Source organism: Martes martes, assembly GCF_963455335.1.
Source record: "Martes martes genome assembly, chromosome: 2".
Lineage (NCBI taxonomy): Eukaryota > Metazoa > Chordata > Mammalia > Carnivora > Mustelidae > Martes > Martes martes.
In genome coordinates this window covers 102,388,751-102,407,619 of record NC_137889.1, presented here as the reverse complement: position 1 = coordinate 102,407,619, position 18,869 = coordinate 102,388,751, and the positions used below count along the sequence as shown (strand labels likewise).

Here is an 18,869-nt window from a genome sequence, read left to right as displayed (position 1 = left end):
CAGAATCTTGGTCTCTCAATATAAAAGCTTCAAGACAAACTGTAGTTTCTAGAGTTTTAGTTCCTTTTGGATCAGTATCTCTTTACAAGATTTTCTATTTGATCATATATAAACACCAAGTAACATCGTTGTGGTGAGTGTATGAATCTTTAGGTAAGAAAGTGAACTGAGTTTTTCATTAAAATTATTTCTATCATTGAGTGACTGGCTAGAATAACATTTTTTACTGAAAATTTGAAAGGAAAAGACTTAATTGCCCAAAACCCAGGAATTTAAAGTATGAAATATTTATGTAATAAATATTAAGTAGTCATTAAAATAATAATAAAAAGACCATGTGAAAAAAAAAACACCATGTGGCAACACAGAAAGTACTTATTATATAATGATAGATAGAGAAGCAGAATACAAATTTGTATCTACAGTAAAATTTTAATGATATAAATATTCATAAAATAAAGCATGGAGGGAAATTATCTTAAGATGATACAAGTTGTTCTATTGTGATAGTATCAGAGATTACGTTTTTCTAATTTCCAGTTTTCTGTGATAATACTGTATTTTTTAAAAAAAATTTTAAGATTTTATTTATTTATCTGAGAGAGACAGAGAGGGGGAGCACGAGCTGGGGGAAGGGGAGAGGAAGAGGGAGAAACAGACTCCCCACTGAACAACTAAGCAGGGAGCCTGATGCTGGGCTCAATCCCAGAATGCTGGGATCATGACCTGACTTGAAGGCAGACACTTAACTGGACTGAGCCACCCAGGTGCCCCTGTATTGTTCTTACACTAAGAAACTTTCTCTCACTTTGCTAATAGGCTTCCCCATGAAATACACACAATTCCAAGCCATGCCATATACATTATACCAATGCCACATCATATTGTACCATCTTACCATATTATTTTGTAACTGGAAAGAACTTGTCAGTAATAGAACTTAAAAACCCAATGACCAAGCTTTATATCTGAAGCTAATTTTTTGGGTCCATAGCTAAGGAACTAGCAGGTAAAATAACTGGGGCACATGAGTGAATTACGAGATACCTGGAGTGTTGAATTATTTGTAAGTTCCAAACAAAATATCCCCATCTCAAACTTAGGGCTGCAATGTTGCCAGAGTTCCTCCCTTGACTAACCTTGAGTCAGGCTCCTCTGAGTCTTCTTTCCAACTATGCCTCACCGTTAGTACTTCCACACCCATCTTTGTATTGCCTAATTCTCCTCAGAATCCTGCTAAGTTTGTGTAGTCAGAGTCCCCCACCTTCCATATCCAATTACCTTCAATATTTGCTTGGGTTTCTGTACCTTCCATCACCCCCTAGGTGATATCTGATCACCTGGCTCTGCCTTCAGCAAGAATCCTGTTGGGCCAGCTTACCCAGAATCCCTCTTACCCCTCGTGTTTTCTCTTAATTATTTTCCATATGCTAAAAAATACTAGTTTCTGGGCACCTGGGTGGCTCAGCAGGTTAAGCCTCTGCCTTCGGCTCAGGTCATGATCTCAGGGTCCTGGGATGGAGCCCCACACCAGGCTCCCTGCTAGCAGGGAGCCTGCTTCCGGCCCCCACCCACTGCCTTCCTCTCTGCCTACTTGTGATCTCTCTCTCTCTATTAAATAAAAACAAACAAACATCACTAGCCATCAGGGAGATTCAAATCAAAACCACATTGAGATACCACCTTACACCAGTTAGAATGGCCAAAATTAGCAAGACAGGAAACAACGTGTGTTGGAGAGGATGTGGAGAAAGGGGAACCCTCTTACACTGTTGGTGGGAATGCAAACTGGTGCAGCCACTTTGGAGAACAGTGTGGAGATTCCTCAGGAAATTAAAAATAGATCTTCCCTATGACCCTGCAATTGCACTGCTGGGTATTTACCCCAAAGATACAGATGTAGTGAAAAGAAGGGCCATCTGTACCCCAATGTTTATAGCAGCAATAGCCACGGTCGCCAAACTGTGGAAAGAACCAAGATGCCCTTCAACGGATGAATGGATAAGGAAGATGTGGTCCATATACACTATGGAGTATTATGCCTCCATCAGAAAGGACGAATACCCAACTTTTGTAGCAACATGGACAGGACTGGAAGAGATTATGCTGAGTGAAATAAGTCAAACAGAGAAAGTCAAGTATCATATGGTTTCACTTATTGGTGGAGCATAACAAATAATATAGAGGACAAGGGTAGATGGAGAGGAGAAAGGAGTTGAGGGAAATTGGAAGGGGAGGTGGACCATGAGAGACTGTGGACTCTGAAAAACAACCTGAGGGTTTTGAAGGGGCGGGGTGGGAGGGTGGGGGAACCAGGTGGTGGGTATTAGGGAGGGCACAGATTGCATGGAGCACTGGGTGTGGTGAAAAAACAATGAATACTGTTACGCTGAAAATAAATAAAAAATTAAAACAAACAAACAAACAAACAAACAGTTTCTGACTTCTGTCATAAAGACTATACATATATGTATATACATACACACACACACATATTAAGTGATTTGGAAGGTACATATTTTATTTTAAAATAAGTTTCAGAGATACGGTTTATCTTATATATATATTTCGATTACTAAGTCATGAATGGAAGAGAATGATTTTAGTTTTGCATTTTCTTCTGGTAACTAGACAATTTTACCTTATTTGAGCATCAAACTCAGATTATTGCAATAAAATTATAATTTGCTGAATTGCCTATTTTTTATCACCAATATTTTGCATTCACATTTTATAAATAAATTTACAATAAATTACTTAAATGCAATTCCATGTTTTATTGAATTCATTATTCACCACAAATTCTTTAATACCATAAGTTCTCTTTGAAATTTTTATATTGCTTACTCTCTCATTTACTTAGAATGCATTTTGGGTAATACTTTCATGATGACCACAGAAATTCCATCTTTTCTAAAACCTTAGGTACCCCAAAACTCTGTTTTCTTCTTACATGAATGAAACACCAGACTAAATATAATCTTAAGTTGCAATCTTTTCCTAATACACCATTTAGTCCATTAGCTCAAATTTTTGTTACACAGATACTCTAATTCTTAAAACTGATTCTGATTTTTTTTATGGAAAAATCTAACTTAAAACATCTTCTCAGTACTTTAGGATTATATCTTCATCTTTATAATTAAAAAGATTTGCTAGGGTGTTTTAAAGGTAGATATATTTCCTTATTGTTTTCTGGGCCACAGTGAGCCCATATAGTTCTTCACTTCCTTGTTCTCCAAAGCTTTGTTTAGCTAAGTCATCGATTGTGTTTTGTATTATATTTAAAAAAAAAAAAAAAAGAAAGAAAGAAAAAAACCCCTACCAAACCTATTACACATGAGTTGCATCTCTCTTCTTCATATCACCTGATTGTTTTTAGTCTTTCTAGGTATTAAGAACAAATCCTTCTCCAATTATGTTCTCAACTCCAATACCTTATTTTTATCCACAATCAGTCCTTTTCATTGTGACCAATGTGGTTTTAATTTGCTACTGAAATTTTAACTTCTAAGCTTATTTTATTTTTACCATACTCCCTCTTGTCACTAGATGCCTTTTCTTCATGTCATATGTTTCGTATCATCCTACCCTCACACCTAAAATGTCTTTCATGCAGTTTGTTTTCATCTTAGCTTGACCTTGACTCCAGACTTTCTGCTGCTGCTTCTTCCCTACTTTTTTTAAGATTTTATTTATTTATTTGACAGAGATAGACACAGTGAGAGAGAGAACACAAGCAGGGGAAGTGGGAGAAGGAGAGTCAGGCTTTCCACAGAGCAGGGAGCCCAACGCCAGGCTCAGTCTCAGGACCCTGGGACCACGACCTGAGCCAAAAGCAGACGCTTAAGGACTGAGCCACCCAGGTGCCTCTCTTTCCTATGTTTTTAATTTGTTTGTAAGTTCACCGTTTTCTGAAATTTTCTTTTTTAGCTTTTGTATATTGATAGGTGTCAGATACTGAAACTGAAAGTTGAATAGTTCAGCTTAAATTTAATAAATGAAAATTCAAAATAATCCATATTTCTTTACTGACTTAAAACATTTTTTAAACAGGTAAAGTATTTTCAAAAGCCTGAGATTTAAAAAATTACAAACTGTTAGCTGAAATGTTCTTACTGTATGTGTGTATGTATTTTCTATTATCTACATTTTAATCGCTTGGTGTTTGACATTCTTACTCAACAAACAAATCATTTACAGAAGTATAATTATCTTGAGTCTTCATGATTAAATTCTCCATCCTTTTCTCTGGAGTTGTTTTTGAAGTTCTTATATATTTATTTGTACTCTTCCTTAATAACTCTTGAAAGAGAACATATCTACAGAATCATGTTCACCAAGAGATTTAGAGTCTACTTATCCTTTGCTTCCATTTCTTGTGTTCAGTCAAATTTTGTTCTCTGCTTTAGTTACAATTCATAACTGAGGATCCCAGGATTTTGCAGGTTTGGTTAGCACAGCCTTGTCACAAATAGGCGAAACGCGATTCCTTGGTGCTATGTACTGATTGTCTGTAAACAACTAACTTTCTGCATCAATTATTAATAGAATTCTTCTTAAGCATGCCATCCCTCCATCGCAGAGCTTTATTTGGGGGCCTCAGGATGCAAAGTGTAATATTAAATCCTTCAACCTGACTTTCTACTGTGGGCTTTTGACACATCACCATTTTGGACCAGAACTCAGTTATTACTCAAGTTTTCCCAGGTGTGACTTTAACAAAAAAACTTTTGTGAAAATGGAAATGTAAGTTACATTGAAAAAGAGAACTAAAGCCATTATTCTTTTATGGAGTACAAATGACCATATTTTGATAATCCCCCTCTTTTCTTTTTAATATATCTACTGTCAGCAAAAAGAGCCTGATTAAAATACCTCAGAGGCCAGCATTTTCTTTTCTTCCACATAAGGGCATTTCCGTCTGTATCTACATTTCCCCAGGCCTCCAACTTACAGAAAATTTCATTATTTAACATTTATCAGACTGCTGCAGCATTGGGCACTTGGAGAACACAAACAAGATACGTTCCCTGACTGTATCTTTCCCATGAGCATTCCCACCCTCTGAAAAGACCAGCCAACAATGACTTTTCAGTCTGTATTGAAGAATCAGTGGGCAGAGACTATACCTGGGGCCAGACAGATAGTCACTGAGTAGAAAAGATTTAATGTCTGCATATTAAACACATGTGAATAGTTTCCATTATCAAAAATAAATATTTTTCCTCATGTTTTTATTGACCTGATTCTCTTGATATTTCATTTTTCTACTTTTTATAGAATTAGGAGTGGAAAGCATGATAATATGGAAAGCATGACAATAAGTGATAACAGCAGAAGTTATTTGTAGCAAGTGATATAATAATATAATAGGGAGTGGTTGTAGATTTGAATTTTTACATAAAACATGGAGTAAAGCATGGTTTAAACATGGCAAAAATTGTGCAGAGTATTTTTGAAATATAACACAGTTAGTCGCCAAATTTGACCATAATAGGGCTTCAAAAAGTTTCTTTTGGAGGGCGCCTGGGTGGCTCAGTGGGTTAAGCCTCTGCCTTCAGCTTCAGGTCATGATCTCAGGGTCCTGGGATCGAGCCCCACATCAGGCTCTCTGCTCAGCAGGGAGCCTGCTTCCCCTTCTCTCTCTCTGCCTGCCTCTCTGCCTATTTGTGATCTCTCTCTCTGTCAAATAAATAAAATCTTTAAAAAAAAAAGTTTCTTTTGGTTATTTTTTTTCTTTTGCATGTTGGTTTTGAGATTATTGTTCAATATTATTCTCACATGTTCCATTGTAAGCCATATCTAAGGTAGGATTTAAGCAACCAAATTTTAGAAGCTCCACAAATAATTCTTATGCTCACCTAAGGTTGAGTGTCTCAGATATAGGCAGCTGTCTATAGGATGTTCTCCCCCTACCTCCCACTAATCCTGGTCTGCAAAGAAATAGTTTGCCTTCCAAGATTGACAGCAACAGCACATCCTTGATGAGATTCATTTTTTTAACTGTGCGACTGAGGAGATTTGCGGTTGTGGCCCACAATCATAGGGAGGCAGTTCCAAAAGCCAGGAATGTTAAACCTCATCAGTTGCCATGTATCATATTTGAGGTAAGACTACATTAATAATAGGTGTACGAGGGGCACCTGGGTGGCTCAGTGGGTTAAAGCCTCTGCCTTCGGCTCAGGTCATGATCCCAGAGTCCTGGGATCGAGCCCCGCATCGGGCTCTCTGCTCAGGAGGGAGCCTGCTTCCCCCTCTCTCTCTGCCTGCCTCTCTGCCTACTTGTGATCTCTGTCTGTCAAATAAATAAATAAAATCTTAAAAAAAAAAAATAATAATAGGTGTATGATTCCAGTAAGGATAGGAAAGGCCCCTTGGCATAGCCCAAGAAAAAGATATAACAGAGGGGGAAAAAAGGTGCAACAGATATGGGAAATGTGAGAAATCTTGACCTGAGACTATTACATGATCTTGTAAGACAGGGAAAATTAATCAGATATTTCCATGTCTTTAAAGAAGCAACCCTCATATTCCTCCAGCCCCCTTTGACTTGGTCATGTTCACCTAGTGGTCTTCTAATTCCTAATAATATTTTTATTATTTAAAAATATTATTTATTTAATTAATTAATTAATTAATTAATAATATATTTATTATTTGTCAGGGGTCTAAGGAATCCAAGCATTCCAGTCACTGGGAAGGAATCTTCCTCTGGTATAGACTTAATAGATTGAAATTAGGGATTATAAATCAGTCTTCTACCAGCATCATTAACATGACTCAGACTTCAAAACTCTGATCAACTCTAAACCCACTGACAAAATTCAGTTCTCTGGCTTGCAATGCTGATGAACAAAGCCTGGAGCACCCTGGGTAGAGCTCAGTTTTGGGAAGGGGTGGAAGAGCTGTGCTAGTAGCAGCATATTCTGAGATACCACTCTGGCATTTTCTTGTTTCAAAACCAACTCAGGAAAACTGATTTTAAAACTGTATTTTGATGGAAAATTTTATCTGGAGGACCCAAAGTCCTCACCATTTTCCCTATATTTTTTCAGGATGTGAAAACTGAGTTGAAGAAATCTGTTAAGTTTCCATGGAAATTGTGCCAATTAATTTTTTCTGTTCCTCAGGAAAATTCCTTGACTTAGCAATAATGTAACTTCCTGGCAATCCCTTGGCAGTCTTGAATATAGGGCATCTGAAACACTTATAATTTCAGAGGGAAAATAGTTGGCTTTTGTAATCCCTTTTCCTTCCAGCATATAGTGAAAGAATTAAGTAATTTCTTTAACCTTCCTTAGAGAACCTGTCTAGTCCCTTTAGAAAATCTTGGTTCTGACAAACATGTCATGAAAGGGCTTACTTTTGTTGTTCAAATAAAGAGATTATCATTGGTGAAGCAGGTGCTGCTTTTCCTACTATACCATGAAATCCCAGGATAGTTAGAGAGTAATCATTAATACAGCAATAAGCAGTTTTGATCTCCTAGTATGTCCCATGGACTGGATGGTCATAAACATCTGAAAAGGTTTAGAGAAAAATGATTGGACAGAGTAAAGAAAAAAGTAAAATTCTTTAATTTTAAAATCTTCCCAATTATTCTTAATTGTCTGCTCTGTTCTTATACTAGATTCTGATTTCCCTGCAGACTGCAGTAATCAGGGAGGTTTTCCAACATTTCACAAGGTTTAATGTTCCTCTTCTCCCTGCAAATAGAACAATATTCTTTTCTGTTCCACAGAATTACTTATATCCAGGGTTAAAGGAATCTAGGGAAACTGCTCTAAGGTGGCTAATCTAAAACATCATCATTAAGTTGGATTTAAATATCCAGAGAGAAAAAAAATTCATACAAAATTTGGGTAAAATTTTCATATCCTAGCCCTAAAAGAGTTTAAAAATCTACTGATTATTAATAGCAATGAAACAAACTAAGTACCAAAGTATGCACAGATATTAACCCAATAAAATATTTTATAATTAGGTTCTTGTTTCCTTTCACTATTCTCCCCTCCCTTTTCTTTTCTGGGTACAGAAGGGACTATTTTTCTGTATATACAGTAGAAGAATAATTGGTCTCTAATAGACATTAGCAGCCTTTCCTTATGTTGCTCTCTGGGGGTAAACAGAGGACAATTGGTAAGAGGGAGAATTCCAAGGATCTCTTCATTCCTCTTGCTAGTTGTTACCTTCCTTCATCTCTGGTGGCCGTCTTCACATTTTCCCCTCAATTCTAACAGAATTTAATTAAAACATGATAATTGAATAATTTATTTAAAAATGCTTCAGGGAAATTTTCTCCTAAAGAGCTTAAAGCATCTGCTCCCTTTGTTCTTTCCAAAACTCTGTGAGGTATGTGGGGGAGTCCTGATAGGAATAATCTCTACTTTGCTAATTCCTCAGGAACTGTTTCATTCTAATTGTAGAATGATCTCATATGGAGGTCTGCACTTACTTCTTGAGAGAGGTAAAGGTACAGTGGAAGGATAATAGTAACCTTAAAAAGATAAATCTTTTCCCTCAAATTATGAAATCACTAGAAATGGAAAGCTGTCAAATAGATGGGTTTTGGGGGTTTTTTTGCATATAAATTTGTAAGAGATATATCTATGTGCTCAGGGCCAGAAATTCAGTTTCATCATGTGTTGCATTCAAGAATCACATACTTCATTGGAAGAATGGTCTCAGTATAACCTTGCTGCCATGGGAAATGCCACTTGAAGTGATGAATGAAGATCACTCATTTAAGGACACACCTTTGTTTGGAAGACAATCCATGACGTTCTAGGAACAGGTCCACCAAGGTTGTGTTTAGTAGCTCAGTGGGCTGAGAAGTCAGTCCTAGCCATCTCTACGATGGGACAAAGGGACACTGGCTGTGTGTGTGTGGCGGGTGTGTGTGTGTGTGTGTGTGTGTGTGTGTGTGAGTTTAGTGGCTACTGTGAGATAAGCTCTTGGTTTTATTTTAATGTCTCTCCAGTAATTTACTGGTAGCAACTTCAAGGCAATGTTATTTTGGACTGAAGTTATTTCCTAGGTGTGTTGAGATTATTGATGATCAGAACCAGCTCCTTAGGTCTGTCACCTTTTACATTTTTTTATTTTTGAACTTTAATCAAGCTCTTATTATCAGGGGGAAAATCATAATAAATAACTTGCTAGAGTTTCTCTTTTCAATTGGAACCATGTATGTCAGGGAAAATTGGAGGCAGGGGCCTCTTTGTAGAGTGAGAGGAAAGTTTTTCTACTGTTTGTGATGTCTCTGCAACTACAGGTTTTAGCACTTTTCTGCATAACAAGTAAGTACTCCAAAAACTGCTGGATTAAGGGCAGAGAGCAAGAGAATAGTGAGACAAGGGTCCAATCTTTGGAGTTTAATGCAGAAGACAGAAATCCTATGCTGGTCTCCTTCTTTGGGGAATCAGTCATTTGTTCCCCCTGCCCCAGCTCTCCTAACTTACACTCCAGAGGCTTCTCTCTAATGGTCTATGAAAGCAAGATCTCTATGTAGGTTAGAGAATTTGTCTTACTTGACCTTCCTAGAGCCTTGGTAACAATATCATCAACACCACCACAAACATGTTCACATGGCTGTTTCTTGCCTTTATTAATTGAAATAATTTTTTTATATTAATCTTATCATGAAATTATATTTGGGCAAGACACTAATTAAAGAGTAAGAGTAATCAGGCACATAATTATTTACTTCTATCCTTGGAGACTTCATCCAATATTCATAAGACTTCTTTAACTCTTACTTAGAGATTATTAAATAAGCTGAAGTTCATGTCAGTACCTTGTCTCTTAGGACCATGGAACTTGTCACCATCAGATTGTCTTCTGGCTGTCTTTTGTTGAAACACTGTAAAAAAAAATAGCATGTAATATTTATTGAAAACAAACATAAAAAAGAACATACTGTGGAAGACTCCAGGAAACTCGAATGCAATACTTCATTTTCCTTAGTAGCAATTCTTGAATTGTATTGCTTTTGAGTAGGAGGATTATTAAATTTACAATTTTCTCATTTGTGCAACTTATCAGTCATTTTGAAAAGCATTTTCTTTAGGCAGAAGAGTATAAAGCTGATAGAACACCTCTTAAACTATTTAAATCAAGATATGATTCCATTCTGATATCAGATAAAGCTAAAAGGTGCGCTTTGTTAAAAGTGATGAATGTTAAAATCACATGAAAAATTCCATTTGCACAGAAATTACTCATGCTGACTGTCTGGTGATAAGCAAGGATAATGACTGTTTCTTCTTAAACAGATGAAAACTGCTGTATTTCACAGATGTAATAACAAAAAAGACACTTTATTCTTGCATCATCTAGCTAGACCTCAGACCTATTAAAGCAGCTTATTCGAATTACTTCATTTTCTGAAAAGGGCTTTGTTCTCATTTATTATTTCTCGCACGAAATTCTGTGAGACAAGTTAGCATTACTCACCCCATTTTGCAGATGAGAGATAAAATTGATTATTTAATATTTATTGAGCACCCACAAAGTTCTGTATAGCTCTGGCATTTGTTAATGAAAAAGCCTATACCCTTTACAACTTGACTTTAGAAATTGAACGTCCCAGAGTTGGTTCCATTTATTTTTTATGGGTAGTCTGAATTACAGGATTTGGGAACTGCTAGAGGCCTTGGACACTGAGTCTAGCCTCATATGTTTAAAGATGAGGGAGGTGGAAGTTTTACTAACTTGTAAAAGGGCTAAGTAATTTCGCAATGATCCCAGAACTGTTTTGAGTAGAGACGTGATTTAGAGCCTCCACCCTTTAACTTCGATCTATTGCTTGGCTCTCCACAGCACTGCCGTTTCTTCTCTTCCAGAACTATTTCCTTTGAAAGATAAAGAAGGAAATAGAAGGAGGGGATTCAGAAGAACCCTTGAACATTTTTGGCATGCTTGGGTTTCTTGTTCCTCTTAGTAGCTCCTCAGACTTTCCTGGGACAATGGAACTGAGGAATGTGGGAGGGAGTGAGCCGTCCAGCTGGATGGTGCTTGACGACTCCGATTGGAAGAGGCAGCCCAGGAGTTGTCTTATATTCTCTGTCTTTAGTTCTTATATTCTTTAGACCTATTATCTATCTATTATCAAGGTCACACCCGTGTTTAATCTGGATGACATTTTTTTGAATTTAAAAAATTGCCCCAAATCCTATCATATCAAAAATGATTTATTAAGGGCATTTTGTTTGCCAGCTATTGCCAGACAAAGAGTACTCTTCTTTCAAACAGGGAAAACAAATATATTTTCAAAGTATGACGGGTTTAAGAAAAATTATACTCATGAAGTAACATTTTGGGTTGAAAATCAATTTTCTGCTTCAAGTCAGTATTTGGAAAACACGCTAAATATAACTTAATGGCAAATTCTGGGTTTGTGGTTTATATTTTTCCTTAAATAAAATATAACGATGGATATATGGTGTGTGAATATATTTTAGGAGATTAGAAAAACTTTTACAAGTACTGCTTGATTTTATTTCATTGGCTAGTTCTAAAAAGTCTTGAAAAAATGAAACAGTTTTGAAATTTTAATAACAGGCGGAGTCTGCACGCTTTTTCTTTTTTTGCCTATATTGTTAAGATAATAACTGAAAATGTGTAAGACAAAAAAGGCTGAAGTGTGGCATCATTACTATGAAAAATAATCTGAATCCAAAGATAAATCTGGACAACAAATTCTCCAAATAAAGAGTACATCGATCGATCAGTTTTAACAATTCTGTCGCATTTTGGAGCTACAGAGTACTTGGAATTAGTTTTTCTGGATTTTTGGCATTAACTTGTTAAAAGTCATTTTACATCTTGTATATGGTTCTGCCCACAACAAATGCCTGGGCGTGCATGAAATGCAGTAAATTCACTACACGTCAACAGTCTCCTTCAGTTTCTAGCCTTAGAATTACAAAGACTGTGTTTATTCTCCTTGAGATTTCTCTAGCACTTCCAGCCGGAAGAGCCTGGGATCTGATGGAAGACTGGGAGGGGAATTGGATGTCCAAGAAGGATGGTTTTCAAAGTGCTGATAACAGAACTTTTTAAAAGCAGGATGTGTATCCCATCACACCCCACATATGAAGGCCCTTTCTCCCTGGATAATCTCTCCGGAAATCCCCTCTTAACTCACCTTGAGCTACACCCATTTCAAAGGGCCCCTGCCTTCCACCTACACACAAGCCTCATTTCTTTACAAAGACGCAATTAGCACATTACCCAACACACTGTTTTCTTCATGCTATGGAAGTTCGGAGGTATTTTTGAACGTGAGGTAATCTTGGAAAAAGACCTATATTAACTTGTCTCCTGAAGAAAGGGCTAGTCCATCAAAATGATCACTGACTCAAACATGCATAACAAGGAAACACTCTGTGGGCTTTAGGAAAAGGATAGATAGATATAAAATTTCAGAATTTGTTAATCTGCCTTTTTTATGGTTAATATTAGCTGAAACATTTTACATTTACCAGTAAAACCTTTGTTCTAAAAAGCTTTATATGCTTTCTATTTACCATGCTCATGGACACAAACCTTTAAGAAAAGTAAATGTAAAATCCATGATATCCTGAGAATTGAACATTGGGTTATAGGTCACTCAGCTTTCTATATGAAAGTACATACTTTTGCACAAGATTTCTGGTGAATAAGTTGAGAGTCTATTTTAAACATGCAGAAATTGAAAAAAAAAAAAAAAAAGGAAACCATCTATATGCCAGAATGCTAACCAACTTGGCACTGGGGAAACAGAATAGTTTTGTCTTAATGTTAACAACATGTGACATGGGAAAATGGTTTTCCCCTCCTGGGCCTTTATTTTCTTGCTGATAAAGGAGGAACTCAGATGAGATGATCTCTGTTGTCTCACTCAGCTCTGGCATTCTAAGATGCCGCTACCAATTCTTATTTCCCAAGTCACTGCATGTCCAGTAGTGCCTGGATAAATTCTTAAGTGTGAATTTAAATAGGGGGCTCTGTTTTGAGGAAGAGGTTATTTGTATCACATGGAGGACTTAGACTAATAGAAAAACTAGAAAGTTAGATCACAGACCAAGGTTAATTTTTTTATAAAATATGGAGGTGATCCTGTCCTATGTGTTTAAATTCTTGCAGGATACTATTTTTTTAAAGTCACATCTTACTGCATCAATGTTCAAAAAATGTTATTAAGGCAATTATGACATACATCAACTTTGATGACTCTACCTCAGTGAAATCTTTTTTTTCTCTTCCTACCTAAAATTGGAATTTGAGAAGAAAGGAAAATGAATACATTATTAGTAGTTGTCACCACCTTTAAACATTAAAAAAAGTTCATAGAGAAAGAAAAACAATTTTGAAGTTCAAAATAATCTCAAACAATGCAAATGTCCCAAATACCATCCCCATTTATCTTACATATTAGCAGAACAACTTCTATAAAATTTTCTCTAGAATAGAAATGACACTAAATGGAAAAAATTAGCATAGTATTAAATATTCAAAACATTAAGCAAAGCAGAACTACCAGAAGAACAGAGGAGGAGAAAGTGAAATATAACGAATTCACTGGTAGTATTTGTCTTTCCAGGTTGCTTTTGCGAGAACACTCTTCACGTCAACTTCATCTGTGGTCCCCCTCAAGCAAAGGGACTCTTCCAAAGCCACCCTCCTTAAAACATCTGACAGCACTTACTTGGAATTTCTTTGTTAGTGGCTAAGGTAATGGAAAGTCCGTGCAATAGCCCAATGCATTCATAACAATGTGGCTTATAAATAACAAACGCCTTGATGTTCTGTGCCCATTAGAAGTGCAACATAAATGTTTAAAGCTATCACCGAGGCTTATTCTCGAAATGAGAGATTTGATATAAAACACTGGACAGATTTGTACTGTGCTCTGGGCTCTCAAATGATATTGTACAGGTAGCAGCAAAGTGTTCATTATTCACTCAATAAACTTTCATTTCGTTGTTAAACGTGTTAAGCGTTAAACGTTGTTAAACGCTACAGTGTTAGGCAAAGGCAAATAAGACCCAGTCATAGTTTCCACAACGTACTCCACTTTGATGTATTCATTTAAGCAAAGGTCCAATGCTTCCTTAGTGCCTACTGATGAGAGAGGATAGAGATGAGAAACAATCAGGGAGGGCTAAGGTAACATCTGACCCCTGTAGCCTTACTCTTCCTACCTTCTTCTCCCAATTTGCACCCTGTGAAAGGTAATCACAGAAAGTTAGACTGAGGCAAAAACAAAACAAAACAACAAAAACACAACCCAAAACACTGAAAACAACCCCTTTGTTGAACCAGCAAGAACAGGTTAAGAGAGTATTCTAATCCTGTAAGTAGTCACACTGGCTAAGCAAACAGAAGCCCAGAGGAGATGTAGCGTCTATGCAAATTGACCAGGATAGATTGAGCACTCCAACTGGCTTAAAACCACCACTGCATTCTGCTGGCAATAGTTGCAGGTTATTAATTTGAACAAATTTATCAAACATAGGTCACTACATTTGAATAGGTACATCAGAGTTAGCATGGCCACGGACAGTCCCACCAGCTACGTCCTGAGAAAGTTGTCTGGCTGAAAGTAGTGCACTACCTGGGAACTATATGGAGTCAGGAGTTGTGATATTCTCTTTTTAAAGGAGAATACCGCAAATGGTCAACAAGCACACTGGAGGTCACTGACTTGTTTAAGCTTACTTCTGAGATTGGTAGGGAAGGAAAGCTGGAACTCACATAACTACCAGAAGGAAAACAGCATAAACATTTTCATTCAATGGCAATATCAATTTTCTCCTCAGGAGAAAGCATGAATTTCTTTCCAATTTGTAATGGAAACTTTAAATCTAATAGACATGTTCCCATAAAAATCTCCCAAAACAGGAAATCTTATTATAAATTATTTTTTTCTGTTTCTAAGGAACTTAATTTTTACTAGCGTAGAATGCAAACTGTTTTTATTTGCATATTTACTCCTTTGATGAAAATAAGAATATTTCTATTCTATAAATGTTTCTTATCCAGGGAGTTGAGACATTCCAAAAGACAGAGAACAGTTGGTTTGTGGAACTCTGGGTTAATTAGAGCTTGAGGCCATTGCAATGAGTTTATTAGCAAAATCTCCAATTCACCACTGGGCAGGCAGGTCCTCCTTCCTCTTGTTATCAGGCAGGCAACATGTATTAACACCTAGTGTTTGCATAGCCCTGGACTGGGGGTTTGTCGCCTCCCAAATGATTTCCTTTAGGTTGATTGCCTGATTTTTCGTTTTGAATATCTGTATTTAATAATGATATAAGTGAAGACATTACTCTAGTAACATCCCTAGTAATTTTCCTTTTGTTTTAAAGAAAAATTTTCCTTTTGTTGTTAAAAAGCCACTCTAATACTATGGAAAGTATGATGAGTTCATCTTTTGGCTCATGCTTGGTGATTACCAAAAGCAAATTCTCTGGCCTCTCTTTTTATCCCTATATCAGGAAATGTTGCTGTCTTAAGAGGTAACCAATAGGACCTGGTCAAGCTCACTTTGAACAGGAATTCCACACTAATTTTGCTATTAAGACTCAAACTATAGAAATGCAGACTGAAAACTCTAAAAGGATAGGGCTGAACCACTTGCTCTGTGTAGTGTTCATTACTGATAGTTCATAAGTAACTTGGAACAGACATGCAAGATGAGATACTGGCATATGAAACCCAAGGTAAGAAGTCAAAGGCACACCAACTGAAATGATCTAGTGGGTCCTGTCTCATCTCTGTGTCTACAGAATACCCTCCATCACGCTGATTGCCATTTTTGCATCCTACTCTGTTGTGCCAGCTGTGTTACCTACGTCATTTCAATTCCCATAAAAACTCTATGCAGGAGTTTTTGTTTTTGTTTTTTAAACCAATGAAGCAAGGCTATATCACTTGCACAAAGCCACGCAACTTTGAAGTGGCTAAGTCATGATTCAAATTCAGTTTCGCCCAGGGGCGCCTGGGTGGCTCAGTGGGTTAAAGCCCCTGCCTTTGGCTCAGGTCATGATCCCAGGGTCCTGGGATCGAGCCCCGTATCAGGCTCTCTGCTCAGCAGGGAGCCTGCTTCCTCCTCTCTCTGCCTGTCTCTCTGCCTACTTGTGATCTCTGTCTGTCAAATAAATAAATAAAAATAAAAAAAAAATTCAGTTTCGCCCAGCTTCACAATCTGCATGAATTTCATTCCACTGTGCTGCTGTTCTTTCCAAGGAGGCTCTTCTCAGTGTGCCGACCCCACAGAACATCTTGTTTTTCTCCAACTGCTACATGTTTAGAGGGAAAAAAATCTGCACACTAAAAGTGCTGGTGAAAAATACTGCAAATTTAGGAAGTCTAACGTGAGAAAGAAGACAACTCATGTGGATAGCTATTTGATCCATCCGTGATTTCATGTTCAAATGACCATTCTCTGAAGCACTCTATTCAGATGTTTACGTTGTCTTAGCAGTGGAAACTATCCATGTCATGGTTTCTCAACCTGCTGACATTTTGAACTGGGTAATTCTTTGTGATGGAGCCTTTCCTGTGTCTTGTAGGAAGGATTAGTGGCATGCCTGGCCTCTATGAACTAGATGCCATTAGTACTGTCCCAGTGGTAATAACTGAAAATGTCCCTAAACTTTGCCAAATGTCTCTGGGAAGGCAAATCATCACCAGTAAAGAACTACTATTCTAGGCCAATTAAACTTCTTACTAAAGACATATTTAGCAGGGACTCTATAAAAATCAAACGGTAAGGGGAAAAATAACCAGAATTCACTCTGCTACTGAATGACAATTTAAGTGCTTGATAATATTTGCATTTACTTTCACATGTAATATAAATCTTATAATGTCAGTTTGCACCACAGTTGATTACTCTTTCTCCCTTCGCTAACACGAAGGAATTGAATTTCTGGAAGATGAGGCTGGGAAAGTTTGTTATTATGCCAACGCTCTAACAGATGGTCAACAAAGCCCTTCATAGATTTCACTCAGTGTTGCTATGATGTGCTGCTTTGAGAAGGACAGAAAACTAATCAAAACTCCTGGGTTACACAGGCAGGCTTGATTCCCTCTGAAGGACAGTGTGAGTATAGTTCTGAACAACTGTTCCTCTGCAGAGCTGTACCAGCACCCTATCAAGGAAAGGGGAGAGGTGGAGAATCACAGCGGGGATACGGGGACTTTGGGCTTACAAACAGAATGATAAATGTGTCCCTCTATCCTGAGAGCATCTGGGATATACATAATAAGGCCTGAAGCTAAATGACTTGGACAAGGTCACCCAGCCAGAGAGTAGGACCAAGGCATTTGACCCAAGGCCTACTTTAATCCACTTGACCACATTTCTTCACTGATGAGGACAGAGACCATTTAGTTCTCTCACATATACAATGGTATGGATTAATTTTCTTAAGAGATTCTACAAGGTCTTTTTTTTTTCTGTTTGCATTTCAATTACATTGTATGTGATCAATTTCAAGTACAAATGAATTGCAAGTGGAAAATTTTTGAGAGCAACTGAGTTGTACTTGACATTTTGGGGTCCCAGTAGCTGAGTAGCTCTCAAAAAGGTCATACACAACTTTGTTGCTCTGCAAAATGCCAAGGGCAATTCAGTAGCAATTGAAAATTGCAAGGGAAATTACATTCTACCCCAAACCAGCAACACAGACTCTGAAGAAGGACCTTCAGAGGCTCTATTAATTGTGTGAGGGGAAAATGGGAAATTACCCATTGATGTTGAAGAATTTTCCCCAATAGGCAGTCATCTCTTTGCATGATTTATGGATATAGTTTTACTACCAATCTATATACACAATGCAAAGTGTTCATTTTCTTTCCTTGATTTTTCTTAAATCAAGAATTCTGTCATAGAGGAGGACTGTAAATCCATAGTAATTCCTCCATATTCTTGAAATTTAATGAACCTAATCCTTTGCCATATTATTGGGGGGGAAAGGTGGAGAGAATACAACATCTGCAAGCACGCAGACTTCAAAATCTTTCCATTTAAGAAAAATAAATTATTCCTTTGTTGTTCATCCAAATTAGGTTGAGTATGACAGAATTGAATAAAAAATCAGAAACATCTCTTAATAAGTTTAGTTTTAAACTTGGGTTTAGTTTTAGTTTTGTTTTGCATTAGTAAGTTATGCTTCCAGGGGTGATGGTTGAAATAGAGCTTCTCTATTTTACACTGTGTGAAAGGGGTTAGAATGCTTAGCTGTATGTCAGTATCCTAGAACTTTGACCCATTTTGTATGACCTCCCCTTTTCACATTAGTTGTACTTCAAACATAGGATGGTTTAACTGTCAAGACAAATACCGTATGATTTCACTAATATGTGGAATCTAAAAAAGTAAATAAATGAATAAACAAAAAGAATCAGATCTATAAATACAGAGAACAAACTGATGATTGCCAGATGGGAGGGTGTGTGTGTGTGTGTGTGTGTGTGTGTGTGTGGTGGTGGTGCAAAATGGGTGAAGGGGAGTGAGATGTACAGGTTTCCAGTTATGGAATGAGCAAGTCATGGAGAGAAAATGTACAGCATAGGGAATATGGTCAATGGTATTGTAATAGCACTGTGTGGTGACAGATGGTAGCTACACTTGTGGTGAGCACAGCGTCACGTATAAAGAAGCTGAATCACTGTGTTATATACCTGAAACTAATGCGACATTGTGTGTCAACTATACTCAAATAACAAAAATTAAAAAAAAAAAAACCATTAGATGGTTTAAAACAGGAGAAATTTAAGAATTAGTAGATCAGTATATTTTTCTGTCCATTCTCCAGAGTGTTAATAAAGTGTCCTAAAGAACCACATTGATGTGGTTTTTGTCACTTTTTATC

The 18,869-nt window shown here is 37.1% G+C and overlaps 1 protein-coding gene across 1 annotated transcript in view; it reads right to left on the bottom strand.

The window, feature by feature from the left end:
• BANK1 (B cell scaffold protein with ankyrin repeats 1) overlaps window positions 1–18,869 on the bottom strand; it is a gene marked incomplete at its 5' end in the record, with an annotated part of 292,454 nt that overhangs the window by 16,877 nt on the left and 256,708 nt on the right. Inside the window, one exon of the mRNA XM_080796335.1 lies at window positions 9,800–9,865. Coding sequence (XP_080652461.1) covers window positions 9,800–9,865 — 66 coding nt within the window. The remainder of the gene's footprint in view (window positions 1–9,799; window positions 9,866–18,869) is intronic.